This window comes from Leptonotus elevatus, chromosome 3, assembly GCF_054856555.1.
Source record: "Leptonotus elevatus isolate MCC_2025b chromosome 3, RoL_Lele_1.0, whole genome shotgun sequence".
Lineage (NCBI taxonomy): Eukaryota > Metazoa > Chordata > Actinopteri > Syngnathiformes > Syngnathidae > Leptonotus > Leptonotus elevatus.
The window spans coordinates 25,740,801-25,755,003 of record NC_141241.1 but is presented as its reverse complement, the minus strand read 5'-3'; the positions used below and the strand labels follow the sequence as shown (position 1 = coordinate 25,755,003).

The 14,203-nt window shown below is 39.9% G+C and overlaps 1 protein-coding gene across 6 annotated transcripts in view; it reads right to left on the bottom strand.

Annotated features, from left to right (window-relative positions):
- The window catches only part of LOC147177558 (C-myc promoter-binding protein-like), a 55,666-nt gene that overhangs the window by 1,935 nt on the left and 39,528 nt on the right, over positions 1-14,203 (bottom strand). For 2 of the 6 annotated variants that reach the window (XM_086072236.1, XM_086072240.1), the window contains 11 exons: positions 10,166-11,337; positions 8,771-9,008; positions 7,855-7,955; positions 7,448-7,623; positions 7,190-7,357; positions 6,895-7,093; positions 5,304-5,558; positions 5,112-5,229; positions 3,653-3,679; positions 3,021-3,183; positions 236-300 (listed from right to left, as the gene is read on the bottom strand). In XM_086072236.1, the coding sequence (XP_085928362.1) occupies positions 236-300; positions 3,021-3,183; positions 3,653-3,679; positions 5,112-5,229; positions 5,304-5,558; positions 6,895-7,093; positions 7,190-7,357; positions 7,448-7,623; positions 7,855-7,955; positions 8,771-9,008; positions 10,166-11,337 (2,682 nt within the window). The remainder of the gene's footprint in view (positions 1-235; positions 301-3,020; positions 3,184-3,652; positions 3,680-5,111; positions 5,230-5,303; positions 5,559-6,894; positions 7,094-7,189; positions 7,358-7,447; positions 7,624-7,854; positions 7,956-8,770; positions 9,009-10,165; positions 11,338-14,203) is intronic. The other 4 variants (XM_086072238.1, XM_086072242.1, XM_086072237.1 and 1 more) reach the window with 3 other exon arrangements.

The following is a 14,203-nucleotide window of genomic DNA, read 5'->3' as shown; positions in this document are numbered from 1 at the left end:
CAAACTTTCCTGCAGCTCAATTCTCATGACGAGAGTCAAAGTATGCAGACCTGATGTACAGTTGCAAGCACACGTTTAGAAAAATGTGACTCAGCAAATTTTAAACCTGCCGGCGATTGGCAGTGGACAGGAAACATTTCGTATTTTTAAACTATATCAGATGCTGAAGTCACAGACTGATGTGGAACTCCCCCCCAAAACGTACTTTTCTTTCAAGCACAAACCAACAACTCACCAATATCGATGTTGTCTTTTCCCAGAGCCACCAGGGACAGGAAGAGGAGGTCTCTGTACAAACTCCTACGCAGGACAAAGTTAACTTCAGCAGGCAGTTGTCATGTATACAGGATGCAACCTTTGTGTGTTATAAACATCCAATCCAACATTAAATCATTCACAGTTTTGTTTCTCAATACGTCACATATGTTTGAAGGTAATTGCTGAAAAATATGGAGGACCAAAAATGCCAAAATAAATAAATATATGTGAAAAAATATATATAATTCAATAATTAAATACAAAAAATGAATATAAATGGAAATAAAAACAACAATAAATAAATAAATGTAAAAAAAAACATACAAAAATAAAAAGCGAAACCCCCCCCCAAAAAAATCTAAAAATAAATGTGGAAATAAATACCCCAAAAAAATTATATATAAATAGATTTAAATGTCAACCAATAAATAAAAATGCTCTTCTCTCATATTTACTCATTTCATGCTGCCTATGCTGTCAGCATGAAATGTGTCATGAAATGTTATTCAAATGAGGGGGCGGTCCTAAGCATGTCTTTGGTTGGACTCCGCTGTTCCACACCATTCTGGTCGGCGAACAAGGAAGACTTGCCGGCTTGCATAATGGAGAGCTCTAGCAATGGAAGACTATCTAGTCCACTGTCACCAAAACTTTTGACTTGAGTTGCTCGACAACTTCACACAAGTTCCTGTAAACAACAAGGTCCATTGTTTCGTTCGTGTGTGTGAATTCTCCCTTGCATTGGACCGGGCAGGGTCTGACATGTCAATCAACCAATAGGCGAATAGTTCAAACCAAGACACACTTAGAACCGCCCCTTCATTTGAGTAACATTTCATGACACATTTCAGCCAACAGTGTATGCAGCATGAAATAAATAAATAAGAGAGCAGAGCATTTTTATTTATTGACGATTTAAATCTTTTATTATTTTTATTTTTTTAATCTCCTTTTTTATTTGTACTTTATATTTTATTTATTTATGTACCTATATGTTCTTGTTTTCATTACAATTTTTATATATATATTTCTTTATTTAATTATTTAATTAAATATATATATTTTTATTTTCACTGTTATTTATTATTATTTTTTAATTTTATTTGGGCATTTTTGGTCCTCTGCAGAAAACATGAGCAAAGACTGAGAAAAGTGCAGTCCTGAATTGTTGAGATATAGCGTTACAAACTCTCTCTCACCATTTCAAGTGTCCCAATTTTTGGGCCGTGGCTAAAACAAAGCCCAGGTACACATTTGGGCTTTCTCACATGAGGCTGCGTTCAATCCATTAGTGGCTTTCTGCCACTGTTGGCGATTATTTAGTAATAATAACTTGGACCATTTCTAGAGGCAGGCTAAAATGAATTATGTCAAAAAGCTTCATGTTGCTTAATGTCTGAAAGCCGTGATCAATCATCACCAACATTTTTGCGGAATCACTTCTCATGTTATAACATCCACCCCAATATTTTGGAAGTGTTTTCCGCATTAGAAAACATGCGTTAAACACTTCATGAGAATGTTGGTCACAATTGAGTTTTCTGACATTAAGTGACATGAAATTTTTTAGACTGTCCCCATTTCTACCACTACACATGCTATGCCCATAACTCGGGGAAAAAAAGCATCTTCCTTGAAATGGGCCATCCAATATGCCACTGCCTCACAACACTTCAGATAAAGTTAATTATTTATGTCTGATAGCTCAAAACATTGATCATTCCCGTTCCACTATACAATTATGCGCAACTTTGTCTTGGTCATCATATAACATTTCAGTAAAAACATTTAAAGGCATAGTGTGTAATAAGTGACCACTAGCATAGGATGCAGCAGAAATGCACATTTGGCAGCACAAGCACGCACACTACGGTGGCTCAAAGAGACCAAACATCGCAAGCCTACCATTTAGCCGTTTAGCAGCTAACGAGCGACTAGCGGGAGTTAGTCTGGAATGGCTAACAAGAGCGACTAGCTTGAGAAGCTAGTAAAAAATGTATAAAAAAAAAAGCTAGTAAAAGCTTGCAAGAGCAAAGCAGAAGGTGACAAGCGACAGGAGCCCGAATCACAGGACTCAGTGACGACCACCTGCAGGCCTCAACTGTGTGTGGAAGGTAAGAATTGGGTCTGACACTCGATGGAAGCACCACCCGGGGTAACTAAATTCGCAAAGTTGTCTTTTGGGCATCTGTAGCAGGAAGATGGTGGCGAAACATACAGTAGCAGCCTCTTTGTAAGATGAGACTACAGCCATGTAAAATAATTAGTGATTACTAGAACAATATATATTAAACAAGATATTTTTTTACATACTATTGACATCTATAGTCGTTTTTTAAAATGAATGAATTTTTAGTTCACCACTAGATGGCGCTTGGGATCACTGACTGTATCTTTAGGTTTGTAGTTGGAAGGCGGCAATGTAAAAAAGTTACATTTTTTTATAAGCGGTGCAGCTTGGCGGTGGCAGGCTGAATCTTCCAATTTGATTGGTTGTAAACCTCTGTGCTGTTGCAAAGCCATTCACTTGCGATTCAACACGTGGAACCACAGCCAAATTACAGTTAGGCCCATAAATATTTGGACATGGACACAATTCTCATGGATTTGAAAAGGAAGATACACAATGTGCTTTAACTGCACACTTTCAGCTTTGAGTGTATTTACATCCAAAACAGGTGAACGATTAAGGAAGTGCGATTTTGGCTGAACCCCGCAAACCGTGCACGGCTACAGTGTAAGATCCTCATGATGAAACTGACCTTTGCCTTTTGAGCCCGAGCGTGTGGTCCTGCAGCTCCAGCAGATGAGCCATCGGTCGGCCGACGTCATTCCTCTGGATGCTCCTCACCACACAGTGCAGCAGCTCCTCCGTGAACGCCTTCTCCTCTTTTGGGACGGTTCGGGCCACAGAATAGCCCACGTCTACCAAACCACACACACAAGCAGGTCAGTGAAGTGCACCCCCTTTTTTTTGTAATGACAGATTTATGTCTGGACTGTTTGTTTAGCATTACATACTTCATTTCATAACACTTAATATAGAAGCCAGTATTAACCACTTTGTGCTGTTAGCCTAATAATGACAATAATGGCACACCAGCCGATGGTCGTTAAAATAATGAGCCTGTTTTATTGCCTGTCTAAATCTGAATGAACGTGTACGTGGACACTCACAAAACCAATACCCACATCCAAATACAGGGCATGGATGTATTTGCGACAGACGCCTCTCATCAATGTGACCGCATACACAACAGGTCATTTCACTCAGTAAAAAAAAAACATGACAAGTCAAAGGTGACTTTTGACAGTCACAGATGCGAGCACAGAGAGCACACACACAAGAGAGCAAAAACGACAAGCCAAGTAACAGGCAGAAGACAACACTCACTTTCTAACAACAGAGTACAATTAAGCCCTGCAAGACAAAGAGCAGACAGAGCCCGTTAGCAGAAAGCGACGACTGGCTCGACCTTTGAAAATCAACAATTACAACAGAGCCCACGACAGCACTATTTACAACTGACAGTCAACTAACAGGAAATACAGATAAAATGCAAAATGTAACAATTTCCTGGATTTAGGTCTGACTGTGCCTGTTCTAAAACTTCAATTATCTTCTGGTAAAGCCATTCATTTGTGGGTTTGGATCGAGGTTACAGATTGTTATTGTGTGGTAAGGTGACATTCTTCTTCGTCTTCTGATTTATAGCGGCTGCCTGACTGTTTCATGCCAAAACTGAACGCTATTTTGATATGACTGCAATTCTCTCCACATTGAGATCAGCCGGGTTGCTTTTTGTTGGCTGAATGTTTGTTGGCATGATGTCACCACCACAACACTTCACTACATGTATGATGTTCCTTTGTCGATGTGCAGTGTTGTTGGTGCAAACATAGCCGACATGCCCAAATAATGTCCCAAAATACGACCTCCTTCTTGTCAAGCTGACATGAGTTTCAGTTTTTCTGGTTTCCTGAAAAGTGATGTGCAAGTGCAAGACTTTCGCCCGATATTAACTAATTTGCTCCCAAAAACGTTTTTATTTTAAATGTGTTAAGTGTCCGAAGGACGCATTTATAAAAAAAATTATGCTAGAGCATACAGAAGGCTTTAATGCAGCCTCTCAACTGCAGAGAACGGTTGAAGCAATGGTAGTTATTACAAAAACGGCCAGCAGATGGCAGCAAAGTATAAGAGATCAATCAGGGCCATGTTGAAAACAAGTTGATTTCCCTACTGTTCTAAACAGATTTGTGAATAATGATGAAACTTAGCTATATTTTAATGTTAATTGCTGCAAAACTGAAACATATAGAAATATAGTCAAATATTTATTTTGGTAGGATCCATGTTTTGATAGTAACAGAACACAGTATTATGTGGGCCTTGCAAAATCAGTCAAAATTTAGTAAAACAGCCGGAAGCGAAGAGGGTTGCTTCAGTGAAAATGGCTTCGTGTGAAGGGGTTAAGCTTACTAACATTCAGTCTTTAAGGCTAGTTGATCAGTGAATGCTTCCATTTTTCTACATGTGTTTCTACAGTTTAACAGGCAACTGAAATGACATGACTGAGGTGCATCAAATATACGATAGCTTCAAGCTGTATTTTCTTTTTAAACTCACGCCTGCCATTAACTAGCTACCCCTTTTCCAAAATTAGACTAGAATTTTGGATTTTTTTTCTCATCACATCATGGCTTGTTTTGAAAGTACTAAAATTTATTCCAGAACATTTTGATAAATGAAAAAACATTTTCAGTTGTTTGTTTTTTCATGTTGCGAGTTGCAAGATATCAACTTTCTGCCAATGTCCAAATTCCCTGTCTAGTAAAGAAGTATGACTCACTGTACGTGTTCCAGAGAATGTAAAACGGCTGCACGGGATCCTGCTGCAGCTTCAAGTTGTCCCACAGTATCTGGATTAACACATGCTTACTGTCCTCTATCATCCACTGACGAGGGACCTGCAGAAAGAAGAGAACTTAACTTCTTGCCTTGGCTTTTCTTCTGCGTATGTACACTGTACTACGTTTGTTACCTGGGATTCCCTATTGCAGTGCTCGGAGGTGAGAATGAGTCCGGGCAGGTTGCTGGGCAGGTCCAGACGCCTGAAGTACCACACAAGGTTCCAGAAGATGATAGGATGATGGTCCACCATATCAGCCTCTGTAATTACTGAGTCACCCTCATTCTCCAGAAGGCTCTCCAGCTCCTTCCACAACACCAGAGGGCTCAGGTAAGGAACCGTCACTGGCTCAGGGTTGTGAAGATGCCAGTCCATACTCAGTGGGTCCTGGACAAAAATGATGTCTTATTTTGTGGAAACGCACAGGGAGAACATGCAAACTCAAACATTTAAAATAATTGCAAAAATGTACATTACATTTTTTCCGAAGTATAATCGGAGGCAAGCATGTGAGGGATTTGTAACTCATTTGTTCCCAAAAGCATATCAATATGGACTATTTTAATTATTACCATGCTCCCAAAGACGTATTTATATGTTTTTAATGGTTTTTTATGCTAGAGCATACAGAAGGCTTCGATGCAACCTCTGAACTGAAGAGAATGCTTGAATCAATGGTAGTTAATACAAAAACGGCCAGCAGGTGACAGCAGAGTATAAGAGCTCAACCAGGGCCATGTTGCAAAAAGCTCTTTCCCCCAGTTTTAAACAGATTTGTGAATAATGATAAACCTTAGCTATATTCTAATGCTAATTGCTGCAAAACGGAAGCAGATAGAAATATACTTTTTTTTTCCTGATGAAAGAAACAACTCAAATCTTTCTTTTGGTAGGTTCCATGTTTTTATAGCAATAGAACACAACATTCTGTGGGCTTTGCATAATCAGTCAAAAATCCAGTAAACCAGCCGGGAGCGAAGGGGGTTGCTTCAGTGAAAATGGCTGGGAGTGAAGGAGTTAACGATCAATTATTATTAGTATTATTTAAAATTATTCACAATGTCTGAATGAACCCATGACTACGCTGCTGACCAAATTTATTTTCATTATGACTCAAGATTATTTTTCAGTAAAATTATGGGCGCCAATATTAGTGTGTTAATTTTGAGTTAATTTAACATTCCTTAAACGCCACAAATTTTTTAAATGTGCGATTAATGACCGCCCCTTGCTTGGAAAGCCTGCTTAATAATAATGCATATATTTGTGGAGACTGGGGTCAAGTTGTATTTTACAATTTCAAAAATGTGCAGAATTTCACAAGTTACTTCATGTTAAAAATAAGATCGCTCTTAGTAAGAAAAGAAAAATGCACTGAGCTGTCACCAATGTCTTACAAATGCAATTATGCTCTCTCGTGGCAAAAAATGGCCTCAACACAAATCAATATCACACTCGTTTTTTTTTACAGTATAGTACATCTTTTTAATTTTAACTCACTTTTATTAGTTATTATGAAATTACTGTATCAATGACTAAAAGATGCAGCCATGTTTCTATTAGTCAATTTTTTTTTCACTTTTATATTAACAAGAGTATGAAAACGTAGATTTTTTTTTATTATTGTACATTTAGAATAGATATAAAATTTGTGTGTGAGTTAACTATTAAAGTCATGCGATTAATTACGATTAAAAAATGTAATCGCTTAATTAAAATATACCAGTGGTGTTGGACATACAGTGGTTTCATTCAGGCGGCTGGGTAAACTGCCAGAGATTGGCAAACAATGGTTGCATTGGGATGCTTCCTCCACTGGACCGAAGGCACTGACACTACGGGCCATGGCTGTTCCAGAACATGGAGCCCCCTGGCGCCACTCTGAGCGGATGTCTATACCGTGAGATCTGGTGGATCGAGTTCTGTGGAGAAACAACCCGCTTCCATTCAGAACTGAACCATATCGATAAAAGAACATAAGTCGAATGTTGTGGTGTATTTTTCTGACATCTTTGTACCTTGATCTCACAGAACAGTCTTGGATAGCAATCACAGGGGAGGGAGGGGAAATAGCTGTGTCGGGACAAGGGGTGGGCAAGTTGGATGTCCCTGTGTCAAAGCCCGTGGAGGCAGAATACGAAGAGCTCATCGCCTCATCCACTGATGCGCTTCCCTTTAGGAACATCCTAAGAACAAAAGAACACAAGTCACATTGACAAATATATCACAATTTATCATGCTATAAAGATGCAGTGTAGAAGTACTGTCTAAATTACCTGCCAGGTCCTCTCGTGTCCCGAATCTCCACATTAAGAAAAGGCAGGAAGGGGTTTCCACAGAAGGGGCAGATGGTGTTTAGATTTGAGTCATCAGCTGTCCAACCAGCCATGATTTCCTCGTCGTACACCAGACAGTCACATGTCTTACAGCGTGAACAGCTTGATATTAACAGCTGGGAAAATTGAAACATTTTAAACACTTTTAGCACGCAAAAAAAAGAGACTCAAAAATAGTGTATTTATGAAATTATTAAAAAGAAAGCAAAGAAATTAGGCTATAGAAAACTAAACTCTGCTCATACAAAGTCAAAGTAATAGCTCTGTCATTAAGTTCATTAAAAAATAATAAAATAAAATCATGACTGTGCTTCCAGTATTTGCACAGGTGAGTTAAGTGTTGTCACCTCCATTGCATAGTTATTGAAGATGCTGGTGTTGCTAGTGTAGCGCGAGGAGCACACGTCTGATTTGTCTGACAAAGGGAAGCCAGGAGGTGAGAGGTCATCTGGAAGATTATGAAGAATGGTAAGAATGTGTGCCAAAAGACCAACAACACATGTTACAGATTGACTGTAAAATAAGCACTGGCAATTTTCAAACCAAACATCTGGAAGGTAAAGGCAGTGGGCGGACATCGGGCATCACCCGGGGAACACATACAGAACCCAAGTAAGGATAAGGATATTTAGGAAAAGTAGGACAGCAGTAAAGCAAGCTCCTGATGCTGCATCATCAGAAGGTGAATGAGGAGACGGTGTTAAAGTGCTTAGGTAGAAAAGTGCTATACAAGTGAAAGCCCATTTAACTTCATTCATTGTTGTTGCAGTTTTTTAGCATTTAATTTTACTTTTATATTTAATATCTAATGAAAGCCCCGATAATAAAATGACATGCCTGGTATCATTAGACTGTTGAACGTCAGTCGTCATGTGTGATAAAACATGTATATCGCCGCTATAAAGGCAAGCAATGTCTCTTGTGTGAGGTCAATAAAGCACTCTAAGTGCAATGTTTGTTTTTGTCACATCCCCGGCATTTGAACAGGAAATGCACAATTCAGCTTTCATTTATTTTAATGATGAGCTCATTGGCATTATTTGATTGATAAAGAAAATCAACGTAAAACACAGATCAGACTAAAATAGAAAATAATTTAATGTAACCATTATTATTATTATTATTAACTTTACAACATGCAGGGGCGGGACAGGGAGGCTTCGCCACCCCTGCCTGCCTTTACCTGCTTGTCACTTATTTCCAAGTACCGCTAAATTTGATTAAAGAAGCTGTTGATGTACAAATGAAAATGTAAGGATTTACCAGAAAGCTGGGATGTTGGTCTTCTAAGGCTTGATGATGCAGTGGGACTGTTTAGTCTGCTGTGGAAAGGGCTTGGTCTTGGACTCCTTCGAGATCCCTTTGGGCCAAGAGGTCCATTCTTTTGTGGGGAAACCATATAGCTCTTTGACTCCCTTTTGTGCTCCTCATCTTGAACAGAGAAGCAATCTGGATCCACAACGTCGAGCGAGGACACACTGAGACGGTGACTTTGAGTGTCCTGAGTAAGCAGAAATGGAAACGTTATCAAACAGTAAACAAGTCAAGTTAAGACAGTGGATCAATGCTGTGGAAATCAACCTTAAACATTTCTTGTCAATAATATGTTATATGTGACCTCACTAGTCTAAACATGACATTCTGATTAATATTACATTTGTGGAATATGAGTTATGAAGCAAAATCCATCCGTTGCTGCTTCATGCATTATTAACCAGAATACCATATTTAGACTAGAGGGGCTGCATAGGACATATTGTCACCCAAAAAATTGGGGGGTAAGGAGATATGGACACACAAAGCCCATGAATGATGTAGAAATGTAATTCAAGTTTGAGAGCAGAAACTATAAGAACTCCTACCCACAAAGAGTTTTAGCTCTATTACAGATTAAATTCCATAATTCATGAATGTACTGTAGTGCAGTTTAGTCAACTTTTAAGTAGCTAGAGATCAGACTGGATCCCTACATTATGTCTGTTCAAACAACAACCATAAATTTAGTGAGGTGCATGCATCTGACTTAATATCATACAAAAACAGCATACCATCAAGATGCATGTGGTGTATTCAATGTTAGTTTAAAATATTAAAGACTCATTGAGCCATTTTCAGCAGCAAAAAGTTAATAATTTGTCTAGAATGAATTTGGTAACGTCATTATTTTTCATATACAATTAATACCTTTAAATACACATTTTTCCACTTGCTGTCGACTGAAGATGACATCGCCTGTGCTGAGGAAGTCTGTAATGACCAATCATGGCTTAGTTTGCTAACCAAACCCAGAAAACAGGTGAGCCATGATTGGTCGTTATCCGTTTCATCAGCACAGGTGATGTCATCTTCAGTCAACAGGAAGTGGAAACATTTGTTTTTAAAGGTTTTTTTTGTACAAGAAAAATAATGAAGTTATCAAATTCATTCTGGACATAATATTAACTTTTTACTGCTGAAAATGGCTCAATGAGGCAAGTATCCCTTCAATTATGTAAAGTACTAGTGTCTCCCTAAAATTTTAACACATTCATCGCTGCTGATAAAGTTATATGTTGATTTTTTTTTCTGTCAAAGCCATGGCTTGCCCTTATTTTGAGTTCATAATACTGTTGTACACGGCAAAAAAAAAAAAAGACACATTTTACATGGTGTATGTACCTTGGTTGGTGTGGTGTATGTAGCCAGACGTGAGTACCAACGACTAGCCTTCTCTGCCACGCCTTTCCCAGCAGAGAACATACTGCTTTTGAAAACATCCAGTGTTGGTGTCAGCAGTGTGTCAAGAGCAAACGAGGAGGAGGCTGGTGAGGGAGTTGCGACTTGCATTCTGCTTGTCTTCTCCAGATAGGTCTTTGGGCGCGGGCTAGGACAAGGGCTAGGGGTGGTGCTAACGCTGCGACAGGGTGGTGTTGACCACAGACGCTGATGTGATATGGGCTGGGTGGGTGAAGGAGGGTGGAAGGTGCGAGACCTTGGCATAGCTGGAGTTCTAAAGGGGGAGCAATAGGGTAAGCTAGCTCTACGAGTAGCAGAATGTGAAAATGGGTGGAAGATGAGGGGACTGGTTGGGTCCTGCAGGTCCACACTTGGTGTACGACTGCTTAGTGGGCTCCCCATGTGCCTCATGTACAGCTCGATCTCTTTGGCCAAATGCCTGTTGGCGGTGGGTGTGCTGGCGTCCTCTGGGCACAGATGTCCCTTTTGCTGCTCTGACTGTGACTCTGCAGCTAGTAGGGATAGAGGATCATAGCCAGTCTCGATACCTGTCCGGTTCACAGTTCCACTTGATCTCACATTGTTCATGCCACAACTTTGGCTGCATTCAACATGATTCTTATAACATTGGCATTTTTTGCGGGAGGTCATTCCAACTTCTGTGATAGTTTGATCCAAATCCAAATCCTCCAAATCAAAAATAGCCTCTATATTACTTGTGTCCTCATCACTGGAGTCGTCGTTCTCCTCTTCATCTTTACAAGGGCTTGTAACAGCAGTCTCCTCTAAACCACTCAATGCCAATGACCGAGGCCTTTTGCTCTTGCCGAGTTTAGTATTAGAGAGAATTTTTGCATCAGCGCCAAGATGCCCTGCTATTTTAACTGGATCGGTTTCTCCCTGCTTCATACTCAGACCAAGGATGGTGGTACCACGACCACAGCTGTCTACTTTGTCACCACTCAGATAATGCCCCCTCACACCCTGCCAGTCAAAAGCCGAGCCACTGCCGACAACGTCTTCCAGAGTACTCTTGTGTCTCTTGAGCAAGCTGTTTGATTGGATCTCACCGATGTCCTCCAGAGAAGAAGTGAAGAGAAGACCAGCAACATGGCCTAGAAAAGGAAGGTGGGAGAGAAGTTACTCATATGGAAGTAAACTTTCCACTGATCTGATCGGCTATATTGGATTGGCATGGTATTTTGCTTTTCATGCACATTTTGTGATTGGCTGTTATGTCTTAATTCGCTGATCGGATCCAATTTAAAACATTACATCCTCAATGTTTTTCACATAGACATTAATCTGCGGTGGTCCACCACAAATGGATTTTGACCGCCACTAATACATTTTGCTGCTATCAGTCAATATGGGGAGAGAGAGAGAGAGAGAGAAAAAGTTGTTGTTATATATTTTGTGTTAGAGTACATGTAGCCTGTGTGCAGCCTATCTGTCTCACTCACCCCCCAAAAAAGTATTATAGTATAATTAAAAAAAAACCTGACCTGCATCACAGGAAGTTGTTAGCATCAGCAGTCGCTTGCGGCTAGCGATCAGAGCCGTTATATATACAGTGCTGCTCAAAAGTTTGTGAACCCTGCAGGCATGGTCAGACTTTTTGTATAAAATATTAAAATAACCTTATTAAATGTTTAGTCATACCCCAATCTACAATGCTGACATTTAAAATAATAGACTTGAACAAAAAGAATGATAATATCGTCATTCATTCTTGAACAAAAGTTGTTGATTTAAGAACAATTTCATGGGTGCAAAAGTATGTGAATCTCTCACTTAATCGGACATTGCACCTCCTTTTGCAATGAGAACTTCATCCAAACACTTTCTTTATTGATTTATCAGTCTTTCACATCTACTTTAAGGGATTTTTGCCACTCTTCCTTGCAAAATGCAGCCAGTTGAGAGAGGTTGATGGGCGTCTAGCAAAAACTGCACGCTTCAGGTCCTGCCACAGTATTTTGAAAGAATTTAAGTCAGGATTTTGACTGGGCACATCCAGACCATGAATCTTGTTCTTCAGACATTCCTTGGTTCTATTGCTGGAATACTTTGGATTATTGTCAAGTTGCATGATCCATCGTCTACCAAGCTGTAACTTCACAAAGGGCGGCTTCAGGTTATGTTCCAGGATTTCACAATATTCCTCTAAATTCATGATTCCCTGGTTTATGTGGAGTTATCCAGGTCCTGAGGATGAAAAGCTAGCACAGAATTTAACATTCTCACCCCCATGCTTCACTGTAGGGTGAAGGTTCTTTTGCTGGTATGCAGTGTTGACTTTTCACCAAACATGACTGTTTTAGTTGTGACCAAATAGTTCAATTTTGGACGCATCTGTCCGCAGAAGGGACTTCTAAAAAGCTTCAGTGTTGTCCAGGTACTCACCGGCAAAGTTGAGATGGGCAGCTTTGATCTTTTTTTGTGAGCAGAGGCTTCTACCTAGCAAGCCTTCCATGAAAATCTTGTCGATTGACTTTTCTTCTGATTGTTGAAGCATGCACATGTGTCCCAGATGTAGCAAAAGAGGTCTGCAAATTCCTCGATGTGATGCAGAGGTTGGCTTTCACCTGAATTATCATTTTTCTTGTAGTTCTTGCTGATATTTTAGAAGGTCATCCACTTCTATGCTGGATTGTAGTAATTTTCAGGGTTCTCTAGTTGCAGATGATCTGCTTCACAGTGGAATGATGAAGCTAAATGTTTTTTAGATTTACAGCTTTCCCCAGACAGATGTGCTGTCACTACCCACTTCCTGAGGTCCCCTGAGATTTCTCTTCTTCTCAGCATGACTGACCTGTATGGGTTCACCTGGGTAAGACTAAAGTGACATGGTTTTGTCTCTGTTTCAGTCAGTGATGCACAATTTCTTTGCTAAACCTCTCATTTCAGTGGTTAGTTTAGCTAAAATATGTTGATTGTAAATTTCATGGTTGGGACAGGTAGCAATATGAGGCTGGAAAAGTAAATTGCACTTATAACAAAAACAGCTGGAAGACCAGTAACGGCACTGCACAGTAAACCGGAATGCTTACTGTAAGGGAAATCACAGAAAGGGCTCAGCAATACTTCCAGAAAACATTGTGGGTGAACACGATCCACCGTGCCAGCCGCCGTTGCCAGATGAAACTCTACAGTACAAAGAAGAAGCCATTTCTAAAGCAGACCAAGAAGCGCAGGCGTTTCTCTGGGCCAGGGGTTCTTTAAAATGGAGTGTGGCAAAGTGGAAACCTGTTTTGTGGTCAGACGAATAACGATTCGAAGTGTGGAAAACTGGGGCGCTATATCATACTGACTAAAGGACAAGGACAACCCAAGTTGTTATCAGCACTCAGTTTATAAGCCTGCATCTGTGATGGTATAGGGTTGCATGAGTGCGTGTGGCATGGGCAGCTTCCGCATCTGGAAAGGCATCGTCAATGAAGAAATGTATATTCAGATTGGAGAACAACATATGCTCCCATCCGGGCATAATCCCTTTCAGAGAAGATCTTACATTTCTCAACACAATAATGCCAGACCACATGCAGCACCAATTACAACATCATGGCTGCGTAGGAAAAGAATCCGGGTATTGAAATGGCCTGCCTGCAGTCCACTTCTTTCCCTTATAGAGCACATTTGGCGCATCATAAAGTGGAAGGTGCAACAAAGAAAGCCCAAGACAGTTGAACAGTTAGAGAGACGCGGGTTAGACAAGAATGGGACAGCATTCCTATTTCTAAACTTGAGAAACTTGTCTCCTTGATCCCCAGACATTTGCAGACTGTTGTAAGAAGAAGAGGGGATGCCTCACAGTGGTGAAAATAGCCTTGTCCCAACTTTTTTTTTTGATTTGTTGACACCATAGAATTTAAAATCAACATAGTTTTCCCTTAAAATTATAATTTTTTCTCAGTTTAAACTTTTGACCTGTCTATGTTGTATTCTGAATAAAATGTTACAATTTGGCACTTCCACATA